General features: G+C 42.1%; 1 protein-coding gene across 2 annotated transcripts in view; it reads right to left on the minus strand.

Annotated features, from left to right (window-relative positions):
- Nucleotides 1–9021: 9021 nt before the first annotated feature.
- tmem178bb (transmembrane protein 178Bb) overlaps nt 9022–18815 on the minus strand; it is a 61103-nt gene continuing 51309 nt past the window's right edge. For both annotated transcript variants that reach the window (XM_028043882.1, XM_028043884.1), the window contains exons 4-5: nt 14717–14854; nt 9022–12656 (exon numbers count right to left, since the gene is read on the minus strand). In XM_028043882.1, the coding sequence (XP_027899683.1) occupies nt 12406–12656; nt 14717–14854 (389 nt within the window). In that variant the 3' untranslated portion in view covers nt 9022–12405. The remainder of the gene's footprint in view (nt 12657–14716; nt 14855–18815) is intronic.

The raw sequence follows: 18815 nt of genomic DNA on the forward strand, positions 1-18815 counted from the left end.
AAATGCGGCCAACATGAAGAAAAAGAGCTGTTACGATTACTCTACTTCACAAATCAGTGAATCAGTCAATGCTACAGTCAGTAGGTGGTGCACACAACTGGTCATTATGCAAAAGAAAAAAAGAATTGGGAGGGAAATGCAGCTTATTGGCATCTGTAAACCTGGTTTTGAACTTGCATGCCTTTCCTATATTCGTTAAATTTAGTCTAAATTGCTATCGCTATGGCTTCTGTCCCCCTTGAACAGAGGAGTCTAGGTAGCCTGCTACAGTCAACATTAGGCCTAAGCTAAATACACCACGTGTGGAACTGAAACAATGCCAAACAAAGTTCATTTATGGTCAAGATTTCACAATACAGTAGTGCCTAGTGACCAAGCTATAGTTACTGAAACAGGAGGATTATAACCATTTCATAAGTTACCTCGATGTGTTTCTTCAAGTTGGACGGGGAGTTTTTGTAAGATAGAATTTCCATGTGACTGCTACTGATTGCGAGACTTGCTTTGTGTTTAATGGGAGAAGCGAAACAGGTGTATCCTAATTAAAAGTAAAGAAATCAAGAAATGGCAAAAAATGTGGAATGAAGATAAGAAAGGAAGAAGATTATATGAAGTACAAAAGTCAGTTCAAATTCGAAGCATTAATGAAAGAAACAGAAGAGAAGAAATAATAATTAGTAGATTAAGAGTAGGTCATACCTACTTAAATGACATGCTTTATACAATAGGGAGGAAAACTAATGATAAATGTGAGAGATGTGGAGAGAAAGAAAATGTAGAACACGTATTGATGAACTGTAAGTCATATGAACTCGAAAGGGAAGAATTAAAGAGAATAGTTAGAAATATAGGGCATGAATGGAATCTTAAAGGTATATTAGGAAATGAAGGAAACATAACAGATATTCACAAATTAAGGAAAGCATTGTTTATTTATCTTTAGACTACAAAATTAAAAAGTAGAATTTAATAGATATGAAGTAATGCTTCTACACACTCATGTACAGTAGGTGGCGGTATGCACCTTAAAGTTGCTTGTGATCCGCCATAATAGAAAAGAAGAAGAAGAAGGTGTATCCTATTGGAGGTGATGAACAAGCCCAGGCAAGCAGGCTACGGACTTTGTTCGGTAGCCTACTTGCTACTTGCTAATCAGTAGGTGGGTCAAAACACTTTGTTTCTCTCTCTCGCTTTTTTGTAACGAGTAACTAAACCACACATTGAAAATGTATCGGAGTAAAAGTACGCAATTAAGTTCGGAAATATAGTGAAGTAAAAGTGAAAGTCATCAAAAATTTTCATACTCCAGGAAAGTATGAAGTACTCCAAAATATACTTAAGTAAAGTAGTGAAGTATTTTTACTTCGTTACTATACAACACTGAGGCAGACATTATTTATATCTGTCGGTGGGACTGACTCAAGTTGCCTGTAGCGAACTAGGCATTTAGTCCAGCACTGGGGCAACCTGATAAAATTAAAGTCGGAAGTTTTCTCTTCAGCCGAACCATTTCTGTGTTTAGGGGCGAGGAGGTTTTTTTTAAATGTTATTTTTATTTTAATTTTTTTTTGGCCGCTATTGCGAAGACAATTAAGAAAAAATAAATAGAAACAGTTTTTTTTTTACTTCAACATCAGACCTAAGTTTGTATTGAGAGTGAGAGAGAGAGTGGATTTGTACCAAACAAGTGTATGTTGGGAAAAAATATATTCTTGCCTATAATGTGACAGAAGGCGCAGATTCCGCCCCTTCCTCCTCACCATCCGGTGTCTTAACAACATGGAGACAGAGAAACTGAGAATCCTCTCAGTCATTATTAGACTGAGGGCAGCCAGACTCATTTATTTTGCTGATCTGCACCAGATTTTTTGTATGTTGTCGGGGAGCGCTGCCGAACGCATCGACGTGTGTCGCCTGGCGGACGGGCGCGGGAACTGCGCGAGAGCGTCTGCAGTGGCGAGCGGGTGGCGGTACTGGAACCCCCGTGGTCGCCAATAGGCCAGAGCGGCGCTGAGCTAGGGTCGCCCAACGACGCTTTTATTTATTTTTGTAGGGCAAACTGTTGCATTGATGTAGAGAGTTGTTCAAGAAGAACAAAACAGTTTTTTAGACTTTACGTTTGTTGGTCAAACTGCTGTATTGAGTGTAAAACTGCTGAGTTCTATTTTACTATCTGTTTTATACTTTAGAAAGAGGCAGAACCAGGTCAATTGCCAGTCAACTTATGTAAATGCATTTCTTTCGAATAATCAAATGTATTTTGAGCAATGAAATATATCAGAGTCTGGTAGCTAGCTTGTATGTGCTACCAGAGCATTTATCTTGCTTGTTGTGAGGCAAATGATAAAGTGAGCTGGAATTACAATCATCAAGTGATTTCGGACTCATAAATACGACTACTCTGGAGTGTTTACGTGATCTCGGAGTGCTACGGAGGCAAGACCCAGCGGCCCACGGCGCAGCGGACTCGCCTAGCAGCACTAGCCGGAGGAGGAGAAAGCGAAGGCGGTGCGACCGGCAGCGGAAGCGCGGCTGTCGAAGTGGACTAACAGCTAAGCTAAACGCTAACCCCCACAGATCGCCGCTTCCGTCCATCTTCCTCTCCAACGTCTGCTCTCTGGACAACAAAATAGACCATCTGCAACTAGAACTGTCTTCAAAGAGAGAGTTGAGGAACTGCTGCGCTCTCATTCTGACGGAGACATGGCTCAACTCGTCCATACCGGACAACGTTGTTAGCCTGGAGGGGCTCGCTACATTCCGCGCAGACAGGAGCAGCGGTCTCAGCGGTAAAACCCGAGGAGGGGGGCTGTGTATTTACATCAATAACGACTGGTGTAAAAATGCCATGACTGTCGCCAGTTACTGCTCCCCGGACATCGAGCTTCTGACTGTTAACTGCAGACCATTCTACCTGCCCAGGGAGTTTACTGTGGTTAGCATCACTGCCGTATATGTGCCCCCCAGTGCTAACACTAAAGAGGCTATGAGTGTTCTCTACCGGACCATCAGTGATTTGCAATCCTCACACACAGAGGGCGTTTTCATCATTGCTGGGGATTTTAACCAGGCCAACCAGTATGTGGATTTCCCAACCAGGGGAGTGAATATTCTAGACTTGGCCTACACCAACATCAAAGAAGCATTCAGAGCAGCCCCCCGCCCCCACCTTGGCTCTTCAGACCACCTATCTGTTATGCTAATTCCTGCATACAAGCCCCTGCTGATCAGAACAAAACCTACAGTGAAGCAGGTGAGAAAGTGGACTGAGGGGGCCATGGAGGCACTTCAGGACTGTTTTGAGTGCTCTGACTGGGAGATGTTCAAGGCAGCAGCCACTTACAACGACCAGATCAACATCGATGAGTACGCCATGACTGTGTCAGCCTGCATCAACAAGTGCACAGAGGACGTCAGCATCACTAAGAACATTATCACCCGGGCCAACCAAAAACCCTGGATGACTAAGGAGGTACTTGACATGCTAAAAGCACGGAACTCAGCCTTCAAGTCTGGCGACAAGGAGGCACTGAGGACAGCGAGAGCCAACTTGAACCGTGCTATCAGGTTAGCAAAGCGAACCTACAGTCGAAAAATACAGGAGTTCTTCCACGACACCAGCAACACCAGAAGTATGTGGCAAGGCATAAAGGCGATCATAGACTACAATCCATCCTCCCCCCCAGTGGGGGAAATTGATGCTGACTTTCTAAATGGACTCAATAACTTCTTTGGGAGGTTCGAGGCACTGAACAGTACTCCGGCAAAGAAAACTGTTCCCCACCAGGAAGAGGAGGCACTCTGCCTGGACACAGCCGATGTGTTGAAGACTCTGAAAAGAGTCAACCCACGGAAGGCCCCAGGCCCCGACAACATACCTGGGCGGGTGTTCAGGGAATGCGCAGGTCAGCTGGCTGGTGTCCTAACAGACATTTTTAACACCTCACTGGACCAAGCCACAGTGCCAGCCTGTCTCAAAACTGCCTCCATCATTCCAGTGCCAAAGAAACCTCAAGTCACCTCTTTCAACGATTACCGGCCTGTGGCACTGACTCCCATCATGATGAAGTGCTTTGAAAGGCTGGTAAAAGAACACATCGTCTCCAGACTCCCCTCCACATTCGACCCGTTCCAGTTTGCCTACCGCCGAAACCGCTCCACTGAGGACGCTATCTCCTCCGCCCTACACCTGAGCCTGGCTCACCTGGAGGAGAAGAACACTCGTGTGCGGATGTTGTTCCTGGACTTCAGCTCAGCGTTCAACACAATCATCCCACAGCATCTGGCAGAAAAACTGGGACACCTGGGCTTCAGCACCCCCCTGCGCAACTGGCTGCTAGACTTCCTCACCGACAGACCTCAGTCAGTCCGGATCGGACAACACACCTCCGATGTCATCACCTTAGCACAGGCTCCCCTCAGGGCTGCGTCCTGAGCCCTCTGCTGTTCACTCTGATGACACACGACTGCGTCCCCAGGTTCGCCACCAACCACATCGTGAAGTTCGCGGACGACACAATGGTGGTGGGCCTCATCAGAGACGACAACGACCTGGACTACAGAGAGGAGGTGGAGCAGCTGGTGGACTGGTGCAGAGACAACAGCCTGATCCTGAACGTTGACAAGACGAAGGAGATGATCGTCGACTTCAGGAAGAACCGGCCCAGCCACGCTCCACTGCTCATCAACAGCTCGGCTGTGGAGGTGGTCAGCAGCACCAAATTCCTGGGGGTGCACATCACTAACGACCTCACCTGGACTGGGAACACCACGTCTCTGGTCAAGAGGGCACAGAAACGTTTATATTTCCTGCGGAGGATGAGAAGAGCACACCTGCCCCCGCCCATCCTCAAGACGTTCTACAGAAGCACCATAGAGAGCATTCTGACCAGCTGCCTCTCTGTGTGGTGTGGAGGCTGCAGCGCCTCCGACTGGAAGAACGTGAGGAGAGTGGTGCGGACAGCAGAGAGGATCATCGGGGCCCCCCTTCCCTCCATTCAGGACATTTCATCCCAGCGCTGCGTGTCCCGAGGCCGAAACATCATCAGTGACCCCTCACACCCCCACCATGGACTGTTCTCCCTGCTGCCCTCTGGAAAGAGGTTCCGCAGCATCCGGTGCAGGTCCACCAGGTTCCGAAACAGCTTTTTCCCACTTGCTATCAGACTGCTGAACTCTTAACTGGACTGCACTCAAAAACTGGTCTCCACTTTATACCTTGCACATGTACAGAGCTAAATAACTTATATTTTACTGTCATTCCTGCACTTTATATTTTATATTTAGATTTATATTCATATTTTATACTATATTTTATTTTATTCTGGAGTAACCTCACAACATTGGAAGCTCAAAACATTGTCCTGAGCCGTATGCAACGAAATTTTGTTCTGTATACACCCTGTGCATGCAAAATGACAATAAAGTCAGTCTAAGTCTAAGTCTAAGTGATTACTCAATGAAAAATCCATCAGCTAGTGTTACGGCCCTAGGCCTTGTGGACTGGGTTGCAGGTGCTTTTGTCTGTTTGTGCTCTTCCCCTTTGCAGGTGTTGCTGGTCCGGTTGATTTGGAGCACAGAGTATTTAAGCCTGGCTGTCTCCACTTCTGTGTCTCCTTTGGTGTCCACTCTGCCTGCTCTTGACGCTTGTGGTGCGCTGTTGTTGGCCTCAGCTCCCCTCCTTTTGCACCTCAACACTTCCATATGCGCTCATACAACACATCCCAGCATTTGCATTACACCACTGATACTGACATCCACAATCCATTGTTGTTTTTGTTAATAAATACTCCTTTTTCTGAACTTTAACTCCTGCATGGTCTTTTGTTTTTGTTATGACCTTGAGTCAGTCGTAACAGCTGGAAGATGTGCATCTCTCTTGTCCCTCTACTGTTCATTTTTGTGTCACTGGTGTTACACATGAGACATAACTCTCCAAGGAAAAAGAGAAAAACAATATGTTTTTATTAAATAAAATGAAAATATAGTAACACAGTGACTTGGAGTAACTTTAATTTGATTAGTGGATTATAAATAGTAACATGCTAGATCACTTGTTACAAGAGGTCAGGTTAGAGCAGGGGTAGGCAATCTTGGTCCTCGAGGGCTGGTGTCCTGCAACTTAGATGTCTCCCTGGTCCAATACACATGAATCCAATAGCTGAATCACCTCCTAAATGCAGTCAAGTTCTCCATAGTTCTGCCAATGACCTCATTATTTGACTCAGGTGTGTTGAAGTAGAGATGCATCTAAAAGTTGCAGGAGACCGGCCCTCCAGGCCTGGAGTTACCCACCAGTGGGTTAGAGCAACGTTTTCCTAACGTGTTGACACCATTGTTTATGACATTTCTACTCAAAGAATGTACGGATCTGTCAGGTTGCCAATATGTGTAGCAGATATCAGAATTGGGGAGGGAATAATCAAACATGTGTGCTGTAATTTGTTCTCATGTTTTTATTTCTTATGGATGAGACTGAAACTGCATCATGTCAAGACTCTGGGTTTTTGGACTTGGTTTTGACCTTATTTATCATTATGTCTTAGTTTTCTTTAGGTTTGGCCTTCATGGTCCTTTTGATTTTATTATTTGAGGTATTGAGTGTTATTAGTATTGTTATTGCTTTCCTTATTTTCAACCTTCATAGTGTTTCTAGTTAGCTTTATTCTTTAGTTGTCTTAGGTTATGTTATTCTTGTATGTCTAAGTCCATGTCGAGCTTTCTTTAGTGGTTATAGTTAGATTATTATTTTATCCTTTTAGTTATTCCTTATTTCAGCCTCACTAGTAATGTTTATTTCATCACCATAGGTTCAGTTATTCTCAGTGTTGTATAGTAACAAAGTAAAAATACTTCACTACTTTACTTAAGTATATTTTGGAGTACTTCATACTTTCCTCGAGTATGAAAATTTTTGATGACTTTCACTTTTACTTCACTATATTTCCGAACTTAATTGCGTACTTTTACTCCGATACATTTTCAATGTGTGGTTTAGTTACTCGTTACAAAAAAGCGAGAGAGAGAGAGAGAAACGCAAGTATTTTGACCCCACCTACTGATTGACTGCAACAAACTCGGTAGCCTGCTTGCCTGGGCTTGTTCATCACCACCAATAGGATACACCTGTTTCGCTTCTCCCATTAAACACAAAGCAAGTCTCGCAATCAGCAGCAGCCACATGGAGGAGGAGACGGAGACCACAACGACTGCAACTACGTCTGACACGGCTCCAGGGGAACCACCAGCTGGTGATGAGAGCCCATGGCCTTATTTAAACACAATACACTCTTTCGTGGGTGTTAAAGATTCGTCGTACCGCATGCAGTGTATGTTATTCCTGCCCAAAGATGTGGAAATTCTATCTTACAAAAACTCCCCGTCCAACTTGAAGAAACACATCGAGGTAACTTCTTATGAAATGGTTATAATCCTCCTGTGTCGGTAACTATAGCTTGGTCACTAGGCACTATTGAGAAATCTTGAGCATAACGTTACCTGTATAAATGAGCTTTGTTTGGCATTGTTTCAGTTCCACACGTGGTGTATTTAGCTTAGGCCTAATGTTGACTGTAGCAGGCTACCTAGACTCCTCTGTTCAAGGGGGGACAGAAGCCATAGCGATAGCAATTTAGACTAAATTTAACGAACATAGGAAAGGCATGCAAGTTCAAAACCATTAACATGTGCTACTCTTTAAAACTGGAACAATCTATTAGCAGATTTAATTTTGCCTGCACTTGGTTGTGTACATTATTTTAAGTGTATTTGACAAGTTTACCAAAATATAAAAAATGTCATTCAAACTGCATTTGCCTTGTTTTACTTTTTACTTATACTTTTCATTACATTACTTGAGTACATCCATTTTTACAACAATTTCCATACTTAAGTACAAGAAGTTTCAGATACTTTAAGACTTTAACTCAAGTAACATTTCAGTCAGTGACTTGGACTTTTAACAAAGTCATATTTTGAAGAGGTACCTATACTTTTACTTGACTCTGAGATTTCAGTACTTTATACAACACTGGTTATTCTTACATGTTTGAGTATAGGTATACCTTCAATGGTGGTTCCAGTTAAGTTATTAAGTCCTTCTAGTCCCCCGTAGTGTTTCTAGTTTTCTTATTTTGCCACTTTAGGTTTAGTTAGTCTTTTTGTCTGTCTTTCTTTAGTGATTCTAGTTAGGTTATTTCTTTGTTTAGATCTTCTAGTTACTCTAGCTCTGTGTTCCTTAGTTCTTATCTTTAGATCAGCCTTATTTCTATTTTGGGTTTCCTCAGTTTTCCTCTCATGTTCTTTTTGCTTTCTGGTTATTTTACTGTCCCTATCTTAGTGTCTCTCAGTAATAGATTTATTCCTAGCTCACTTGTTACTTCTACCACTCTTTTGTGTTCCCCTGTAGATCCTTGTAGTTTCTCTGTGCCATTTTCTCCCTGCCCTCAGCTTGGCTCCTGCTTATCACTCTCACCTGCAATCAATTAAGCTCATCAGCCCTGGTTTTGTCTAGCTCTCTACCTCCCAGTATTTTAGCCTCTCATTCACTTCCACTCCTTGTCAGATCCTCATGTTCACTTACCTCAGTCCTCTGTGCTTCCCTGTTTTCTCCTTGTGTCTCTAGGTTTGATGTTCTCTTGGATTTATTTTTGTTGCAACTTTGGATTTTGTATTTTTGTAAGTGCACATCATTATTTCAACCATTCATCATTAAATCAACAAAGAACTCAGCTGCTGCCTTTGTTTCTCTGCATTTGGGTCCATCTTCAACAACCAACATCATGACACTTCATGTACTTCCTGAAACATTCTGCTGTGAGATCTCTTCCCAGTAAACCCACAAAGACAACTGGTACTGTGAACTAAATACAATTCTACTTTATTTTAATATAGAACATGACTGAACTGATGCACAATCAGACAATTTCTACTTTTATTTTGTCTTTCAATAGATGGCTCTTAAGCCATCTCATAATTAAACCACCCTTGTAGATTTTAGTAATGAGTCATTCAAATTTTTACATCTTGGGTCTTTTATTCAATGAATCCTTAAAAATAAACAAAAATACTTTCTAAGATTGGGGAACACAGACATTGATACAACAATCCAACAAGTTAAGACACACAAATGTTCAAGTGATCAGGATGCAAACAGTAAATGCTGTTTTTTTTTTTTTTTTTTTTAAGAGAGCTGAATCTTTTTATTATTTTTTTTAGATCAGTTCTGATGACATGTTGAGTGGGAGGCCTTATAGATGGCATCTATGATAGCAAAAAAATAGTTATGGCAGGTTCTTATAAATATTAATGTCTGAACATGGGACTTTTAATGTACAATTTAATCTGTGAAGTGTGTTGTTCTGCTTACTGTTTACATAAGTAAACTAAAAGTCAAATTGCACCTGTAGAATGTAAATACTTTAGGCGTGAGGTTGAATAGAATATCTCAAACCAAATCAAAAGGGATGTGTTCTTCTTAAGTCTATTGTAGGACTCGAGCACAACAATGAATGGCTCCTTAAAATATTGTGATGCCCATGCTCTTAGGTGCTTCCTCCTTAATACCAGTCAAGTTTGACTGGTATTAAGTCAAATCTGACTTAATACCAGTCATTCATGATTTACATTTTTTACTTTGTACTAGGAAAATAAAAGCTAAAGGGGAAAAAAAATCAAGCATCTGTATTATTTTCACGACTTCCAAAAACGGCATTTCTGAAAAGAGTTGTTGATGTTCCCTACATTGACCCCATGACAGATTTCCCCCATTTTTGTTGTTTGTTTTTAAGTAAACTCAAGAGCCTCTAGGCTAAAAGATTTTCACATTAACCCAGGTAGTCTTAGCCTTATAAGAAAATTTTCTTAGTAATGTGCCACATGGAACTGTGACTAAAGAAATCTCAGAGGGGCAATAGAAGTTTAAGTGTTTAAATTGCTTACCCAAATTTATTTATTACACATGAAAACCTTAACAGGGAACTACACCAATTTCTCTACTCCCAAATAGAATTTTAAGTAATCCAACACTTGATAAATATGTTTCAAATATTGACTATTCCAAAGCATTGATCAGTTTTCAAGATTTGCTTTCTGGAGCGCATGGAATGCACATATGAGATTACCCATATTGCCCTTTTCCACTGGCACCTACTCAGTATGGTACCAATTTAACTTTACTTGATTATAAAGGTATTCCCAGTAGTAACAGTTAAGTAATACTTGTCCCATTTTTATGATTCACTTTGCAGGAGTTCCAAATGTATCAACTCAGGCTAAGAAGGCAGCATCAGAAGATTATCTGTTACTGATTGTAATGTAATATGTTTCTTTTCTTTTGTATATTTATTGTGTTATGTTTTTATTATGTAAATCACTTTTCACTGTCTTGTTGATTTGCAGCGATATGTGTGACTCTCTTGATGGCTGCCTACAGGTACCAGTGCACAGCAAGATGATTAGAACCCTGTAAAGTGATTACTGGACCAACAAGGACCACAACGACCGGAGTGGTTCAACGGAACAGATGCCATTTACAGACACCAACCAGTAACAGGTAGAGTTGATTGAACTTAAGCACATCATTACTGTATTCCATAATGGATGATGGTTTTGTGACTTAAAGACTCTTCTATGCAACTTGTCCCTCAGTGGTGAGCTTACTTTGAATGAACAAGGATATTCTGAAACTTATGGTGTTGTGTCTTGAATCAAGGCAATACTAACTTGCTATCAATGTGTGCTCTGCTTGGATTATTCACAGTCTCTTTCATATATTGCAGTTACACCTTATGTATGTTTTGTGTTTCCAGAAGCTCTTTCTATGAGAGGTATGTCTCCACTTCCCTTAATTTGGACTCTCCAAATTAAGGGAGAGTTCCGTAACTCTCCAAATTAAGAGAGAGTCAAAATTAAGGACTCCAAGCTCCACTGCTTCTACCCCAATACCATGCATGGCTTCAACACCTGCAGCAGTTTGTACAAGATCATGCCACACTACATTTCAAACTCTGGTACCACCCAACCATGATAGTTTCACTGTTAGAACTGTTGTAATGGAAAACCACTTAAACCATGTAGAGTTGAGCCAAGTCGAGCCACACTGTAGAGATGCCAGTGGAAAAAAGGCCTTACTGACAATACTGGTGTCAGTAAGGCCTGGCTGCTGCTTTGTGCTTTCTAAGACAACATATTGTATAAAACCAGTGGCTGCATTTAACAAGCACTCATCAACATAACAATTGCACTCATACCACTGACCACAGACAAATCTGTGTAATTCATTGATGGTGACTAAGGTGAGTAAAGATTTTACTGATACATGACATTGATCTCCTGGGTCTAGAATACGTCAGCTGGATAAATTTGTGCTTTCTTGTGACATGGAACACAATGGAGAGAGGAAATTGTGGACAGTTGTCCAGGAAATCAACACCAAAGCATGAGTTAAAAAAACCTACATGTTTTTCACTCCTTCTGAGGGCAGCAACATATTAATGTGAATATGCTCCCTTTTAAATTGATTCATCAGTAACTCAGACTAAAAGAAATACATTTTTACATACTCAATCTATGTATCTACTTTATTAAATAAAAATATTTTTTTGTATAGACTGTAAAATCACCTTCTTTCTAACATGCTCATACTCATACATACTCATGAAAAAAAGCACAGAAGACATTTGCTCTGACAGTAAACTGCTGTTTGTTCACAATTTGAGGGAATCAATAAAAAATTAAGTAAAAATTGTATGTTCAAAATGCTTAATGGCATGTAAGATCATTGTAGGCAAAGGAATGCACCTGTACAGAATAAAAGCAATCCAATATGAAAATTCCTGTTACTTTTTTGGAATATTCCAGACAATAATTAACAACAGCAGAGTTTGTATCTTAATCCTGCTCATTTGTTACATGTAACTTTGCATGGTGCACAGAAAAGTTTACTCAGCAGATAACCCTGAACTGGTTCAATCCGGTTTCTGTGAGAATTCTAAAGAAACCAACTGCATTACACCAGGCAAGTACAGAGAACACATCTTTGTCAAATTGTTACTGTCCATTTTTACAGTTACAGCCCAAATTCAGGTGACAGGCTCCACACATCAGTCTGTTACTTTCTCCTTGAATCCTTTTTAAATCCTTGGAATATTTTCCTATCCAAGGTCAATTTCCACATCTGTCCCACAATAACAAAAGACAGAATTATTTTTTTAATATTTCTTCTAAGATCTTGAGTTTCTCATTGTATGATCAGGATAGCAGATTATCAAGATACCCATTTCAAACACACACTCAATTTAAAAACTCTGAACCCAGAACTGATCAATGATAAGTAGGCAGATGATATGACAGTTTGTCTATTTTTTTAATCAACTGATGTAGCTGGTCTGTTCACTTTTTCCAGCTTTAGCAGACGGTGCCGTTCTCTTGCCGGGCTTTGGGACAAGTGGATCTGGGCATTGGCTGAACAGAGGGAGCCAGGGTGCAGAAGAAACCAGCGATGAGGGTAAGGCCAAGACCTCCCCAGGCGCAAAACATAGACCATCCATAGCCATGGCCAATGTCGTCAGGAAGGCCGTACAGGTACCGCGGGTAACGGGAAAGCTCAAAGTTAATGCCAGCAACACAGGTACAGAGGGAGATAATGCAGAAAGTTCCTGTAACAACAGAAGTAGAACAAAAGTTGATGTTTAGCACAGTTATTGATTAACAATCAATGTCTCCTCACATTTTGAGTTTTTAAAGGACAAGTTTGATCATCTTAAGGTGCTTTTGTATTGCAGGGCCTGGCCCTGGGCTGACCTGAATTTAAACCCGTGTTTGGCGTCTTTGCGTTAGTCCCTGTGGTGCAGTTCTATTCTATTCAATTGGGGTAGAACTGATAATTTCAGTTCTACACCAGCCATGCCAGTCTGATTTGAAGTCGGCATAGATTGGCATTTAGTTCAGTAGGGGGCAGTAATTGCACTGATTGATCTGATTGGCCAGATTTTCAGCCCATTCCCAAATGGGATTTGGACTACTAGAAAAAACGATTCAAAGTATAGAAGAAGGAGTGAAGGGAGAGGAGGATAAAAACGAATAAAAAGGCCAGGAAAGGGAAAGCTTGATGATTTTTTGTTTCCTTTTTCTGATCTTATTATTTTTCACAACCCTCCTCTTCATCTTCTCCTATCTGCAAATGTCCATAGTTCCACACAATAAAAAGTAAAGAAAAGTAAACAATCAAACCAAAATTATATGTTTGGAAAAAACCCACACATTTACAGCTCATTGACCTGGAATGACAGTTTATAGATCATTTATAGCAGATAAACCAGCTGTACAGGAAGAATTGCTTAACTCTTTGTCGGCTAAGTTTCTATCCATAGATTTTTGTGGCATCAATGTTAAGTAGATTTAATGATGCACAAAAGTTGAGACAAGATAACATTACATGCTATGGAATTTAGCATGCTACATTAAAATGTTGTTGACATATATTTGTTGATACATCATTTTAATTATCAGCTCTTATTTGGACTCTTAGCTAAAGCAGATGAAGAAACAGATATTAAATTTGGACTGGCTGTGGTCCCGTGTGTTGCTTAGCTGTGATTTGGCTCTTGCAGAGTGACTAAGCATATTTTCTATGTTTTTATTGCCAAGAAACATAATTGGCTTTTAATTGCTAATTCATTATAAAACTCTAGGGGCACAGCCTTAATCCAAGATTGATCATAGCTGAGTGTGCAGCTGCCTCTTGCCAAGCTGAGCTGTTATGCTGTGTGTGAAGCTTCCACTGGCTGCCCATGCTATAAATGGGACACACTGCTACACAACACTTGGGGCGTTGGCACTGTCACTATGTTTATACTTCACTTCTGCTCAGAAGTGAAGTATAAACTCAGACATCCTTTGTGAACCCTCCTAGGAAACAGAATATAAACTAGAACTTTAAATTTTCCAGTAAAAAATGAAAACTGGATGCCGTTTCAGCAGAATTTTCAAGTTAGTAAAGTTCTATTGAAAATACACATTTGCCCTGGTAACATATCTTGTTGCACACAAAACTTTGAGGTGTGGCGGTGTTTTGTAATATAATAATGAAACAAGGCATTTTTAAAAATTAATCACTAAAATTTAGCGACTAATATAGTAAGTAATCACTAAAAAAATCTGCCACTTGACAATAAAATTTAACAGCGTTGATTTGCTCACTTGAGATTGGTTGTCTCATTAATCTTGGGGTATGCTATTTAAACACATTTAAAAACAGTCATAGGATGTTGCTAATTGTTTTTAAAGTTATTCATGTGTGAGCGTGTTCTGTTGACATGGCTCACACATGCTCAGTCATGTCAGTTTTCCACAGTCAGAAAGATATGATCTGATCATAGTTCAATTATCAATTGGCATAAAACAACCCTCTTGTTTGGATTACAACTTCATTCTGATGGAACTGAATCAGACCATAATATTCCAATTGGGCTGTTTGCATTTTTAATCTGATCAGCTACTAATTCCTATTATTTATGTCCATGTAAACAGGCTTAAGTTTAATCTTTAGTAGTTGCTTCGGTCAGGCTAATGCTAACCACAACTATCAACTTACCATGAATTGAAATAGTCAAATAAAAAATGACAATATGTTTTAGTCTAGTTAAAACAATGGCCTGGTACCACTTTTGCTAGACTGAAACAGTTCACTTGAACTAGCACTTTGTTCTACACTCACCTCCCATGAGGAAGAGCAGGCCAGCCACATATTGCATGAGACCTCTATCCCAACAACAGCCGAGCAAGCCAATGATCCAGCCAAACAGAATGATGGCCACTGCCATGCCCATGAAACCAGCTGTCATTCGTCGCAGGTCTGAGGTGGGACACAAGCAGAGAGGAATTCCTATAGTTAATACGTGTTTACACCAATTACTGAAGATGAAGAGCGAGAACCTTACACACTTTCAGATGTTGAAGCTGAGTTTAAATGAGGCAGCACTTGACTACAGATGTGCTGTTAAGATTCTGCAGATCATGTGAACCCTTGTGAAAAATATATGCTATGTATATTAAATCTTAGCATACTTGAAGCCAGACTAATCATCAATATACTTCAAGTTTGTTAAGGGTTATTTTACTTGAAGCATGTATTTTGGAACAACTAGTTTGTGCTTAATGTATTGTTATTGTGATTACATTATAGAAAATCACAATTTAAAGTGTACTAAGTGTACTATCACATGCTTTTTTTGGAACTACCAAAAGTATACTTAGTATACTTTAAGTATAACACATTTCATATAATATAAACATGCTTGATTCGTATATCTTAAATGTACAATTTTTGTGAGCAACAGACATTTAAAATATACTTAAAATGTCTTTTAAATATAAGCATTATATATACTAAATATTAGTAGTGTGATCACAGTATGCTCCAATTAAACTTTTGGTTTACTATAATTGCTAATGAAGTACACCATTTACTTATTTATCAGTGTCTTTTATTATTCTGCATTGCTACTTTGTACATTACATGCTTCACTACACACTACAGTACTGCAAACCAGTAGGAAGTAGGAAGCTTCTGCTCTCAAGAAAGAACAAAGCCGCCCGTTTAAACTTTGCCAGAGCGCACTTGGACAAACCACAGGCTTTCTGGAAGTCCATTCTCTGGACAGATGAGCCCAAAATTGAATTATTTGGCCATAATCACAGGCGTCATGTTTGGAGAAAAGCAAACACTGCATTTAAAGAAAATAACGTCCTCCCAACAGTGAAGCATGGTGGTGGAAATGTGAAAGTCTAGGCCTGCTTTTCTGCCTCCGGACCTGGACGACTCCATATAATACAGGGAACCATCAATTCCCAGGATTATCAACAAATTCTTGACCAGAATCTCCTGCCATCAGTCAGGGAGTTGAAGCTGGGACGGAAATGGATTATGCAACAAGACAACGACCCAAAGCATTCCAGCAACGGTACCAAAGAATGGCTTAAGAGAAAGAAGATTCGCTCTCTGGATTGGCCCAGTCAAAGTCCAGATCTCAATCCTACCTATAGAAATGCTGTAGCAAGATCTGAAACGCGCAGTACATGCCAGATGTCGTGCCAACCTCACTCAACTGGCAGAGTTCTGCAAGGAGGAGTGGACAAAAATCCCATAAAGCAGATGTGAGACACTCGTTTGTGGTTACTGCCACAAGGTACTAACTGAAAGAGTTCACATACTTTTGCACTTGGCAGATTTGCTGTTTTTTGACAGATAAAATACTTTTGTTGAATAAATAATGAAAACATGTATATTTTTTCTTTGTTTCCTTTATTAACAATACCGTACCATACCAACTTTATTTATAAAGCACTTTAAAACAACCACAGCTGATACAAAGTGCTGTACATCAAAACACAACATAACAATAAAAAGCATAAAATAAAAACTTACAGTTTAAAAACAAAAACATACTATTTAAAACTAGATCCCGCTAGAGTTGAAAGCCAAATAAAATAGATGGGTTTTAAGACGAGCTTTAAAAGTGGACAGTGAAGGGGCCTCCCTGACCTGCAAAGCCAAGTTGTTCCATAATTTGGGGCCCATGACAGAGAAAGCCCTGTCCCCTCTGAGCTTCCTTCTTGATCTCGGTACCTCCAAAAGCAGCTGATCTGCGGACCTAAGAGACCGATAAGGTATGTATGGGTGAAGAAGCTCAGAGAGGTAAGCCGGGGCAAGATTATGTAGTGATTTAAAAAGATTTATTTGGAAGTTCTGCTTTACAATTTGAGATTTGGATGTTCATGTCACACGATTATAATAATTCTTCTTTAGAAAACACAATAACCATGTTCAGGTGGTTCACAAACTTTCAAGCAGCACTGTATGTGCGCTTGGCACCAGGACACCCTAGGCCGCAGTTCGATGATTGACTTTGTCATCGGATCTGCGGCCGTATGTCTTGGACACTCAGGTGAAGAGAGGTGCGGAGCTGTCCACTGACCACTACCTGGAGGTGAGTTGGCTCCAGTGGTGGGGAGGAAGCCGGTCAGACCTGGCAGGCCCAAACGTGTTGTGAGGGTCTGCTGGGAACGTCTGGCAGAATCCCTTGTGAGACGGAGCTTTAACTCCCATCTCCGGCAAAACTTCAAACACATCCCGTGGGAGGTGGGGGACATGGAGTTTGAGTGGACCGTGTTCCGTGCCTCCATTGTCGAGGCGGCCGATCGGAGCTGTGGCCGCAAGGTTGTCGGTGCCTGTCGCGGCGGCATCCCTTGAACCCGTTGGTGGACATCTTTGGTGAGGGATGCCGTCAGGCTGAAGAAGGAGTCCTATCAGGCCTTTTTTTCCTGTGGGACTCCGGAAGCAGCTGATGGGTACCGGCGGGCGAAGCGGCATGCGGCTCGGGTGGTTGCTGAGGCAAAAACTTGGACGTGGGAGGAGTTTGGAGAGGCCATGGAGAAAGACTTCCGTACGGCTTCGAGGCGATTCTGGTCCACCATCCGGCGTCTCAGGGGGGGGAAGCAGTACGGCACCAACACTGTTTATAGTGGGGATGATGTGCTGCTGACCTCTACTCGGGACGTTGTGGGCCGGTGGGCAGAATACTTCGAAGACCTCCTCAATCCCACCAACATGCATTCCATTAAGGAAGCTGAGCCTGGGGGCTCTGGGTTGGGCTCTCCAATCTCTGGGGACGAGGTCGCCAAGGTGGTTAAAAAGCTCCTCGGTGGCAATGCTCCGGGGGTGGATGAGATCCGCCCGGAGTTCCTTAAGGCTCTGGATGTTGTAGGGTTGTGTTGGCTGACGCGACTCTGCAATATTGCATGGACATCAGGGGCAGTTCCCCTTGATTGGCAGACTGGGGTGGTGGTCCCCCTGTTCAAAAAGGGGGGCCGGAGGGTGTGCTCCAATTATAGAGGGGTCACACTCTTAAGCCTCCCTGGCAAGGTCTACTCAGGGGTCCTGGAGAGGAGGGTCCGTCAGATAGTCGAACCTCGGATTCAGGAAGAGCAGTGTGGTTTTCGTCCTGGTCGTGGAACACTGGACCAGCTCTACACCCTCGGCAGGGTCCTGGAGGGTGCATGTGAGTTTGCCCAACCGGTCTACATGCGTTTTGTGGACTTGGAGAAGGCGTTCAACTGTGTCCCTCGGGGAGCACTGTGGGGGGTTCTCCAGGAGTATGGGGTATCGGGCCCTTTGATATGGGCTGTCAGGTCCCTCTATGACAGGTGTCAGAGTCTGGCCCGCTTTGCCGGCAGTAAGTGGGGCTCGTTTCCGGTGAGAGTTGGACTCCGCCAGGGCTGCCCTTTGTCACAGATTCTGTTCATCACTTTCATGGACAGAATTTCTAGGCGCAGCCAAGGTTTGAAGGGATCCGATTTGGTGGCCTTGGGATCTCATCTCTGCTTTTTGCAGACGATGTGGTCCTTTTGGCTTCATCAGGTCGTGATCTGCAGCTCTCGCTGGAGCGGTTCGCAGCCGAGTGTGAAGTGGCCAGAAGCGGATGAGGATCAGTGCCTCCAAATCCGAGGCCATGGTCTTGAGCCGGAAAAGGGTAGAGTGCCTTCTCCGGGTCAGGGGGGGTGCCCTGCCCCAAGCGGAAGAGTTCAAGTATCTCGGGATCTTGTTCACGAATGGGGGAAGAAGGGAGCGGGAGATCGACAGGCGGATTGGCGCAGCGTCTGTCATCAAGCGGGCGCTGTACCGGTCCGTCGTGGTGAAGAGCGAGCTGAGCCTAAAAGCGAAGATCTCGATTTACTAGTCGATCTACGTTCCCACCCTCATCTATGGTCATGAGCTTTGGGTCATGACCGAAAGAACGAGATCGCGGATACAAGCG

This window comes from Xiphophorus couchianus, chromosome 17 (assembly GCF_001444195.1).
Source record: "Xiphophorus couchianus chromosome 17, X_couchianus-1.0, whole genome shotgun sequence".
NCBI classification, from domain to species: Eukaryota; Metazoa; Chordata; class Actinopteri; order Cyprinodontiformes; family Poeciliidae; genus Xiphophorus; species Xiphophorus couchianus.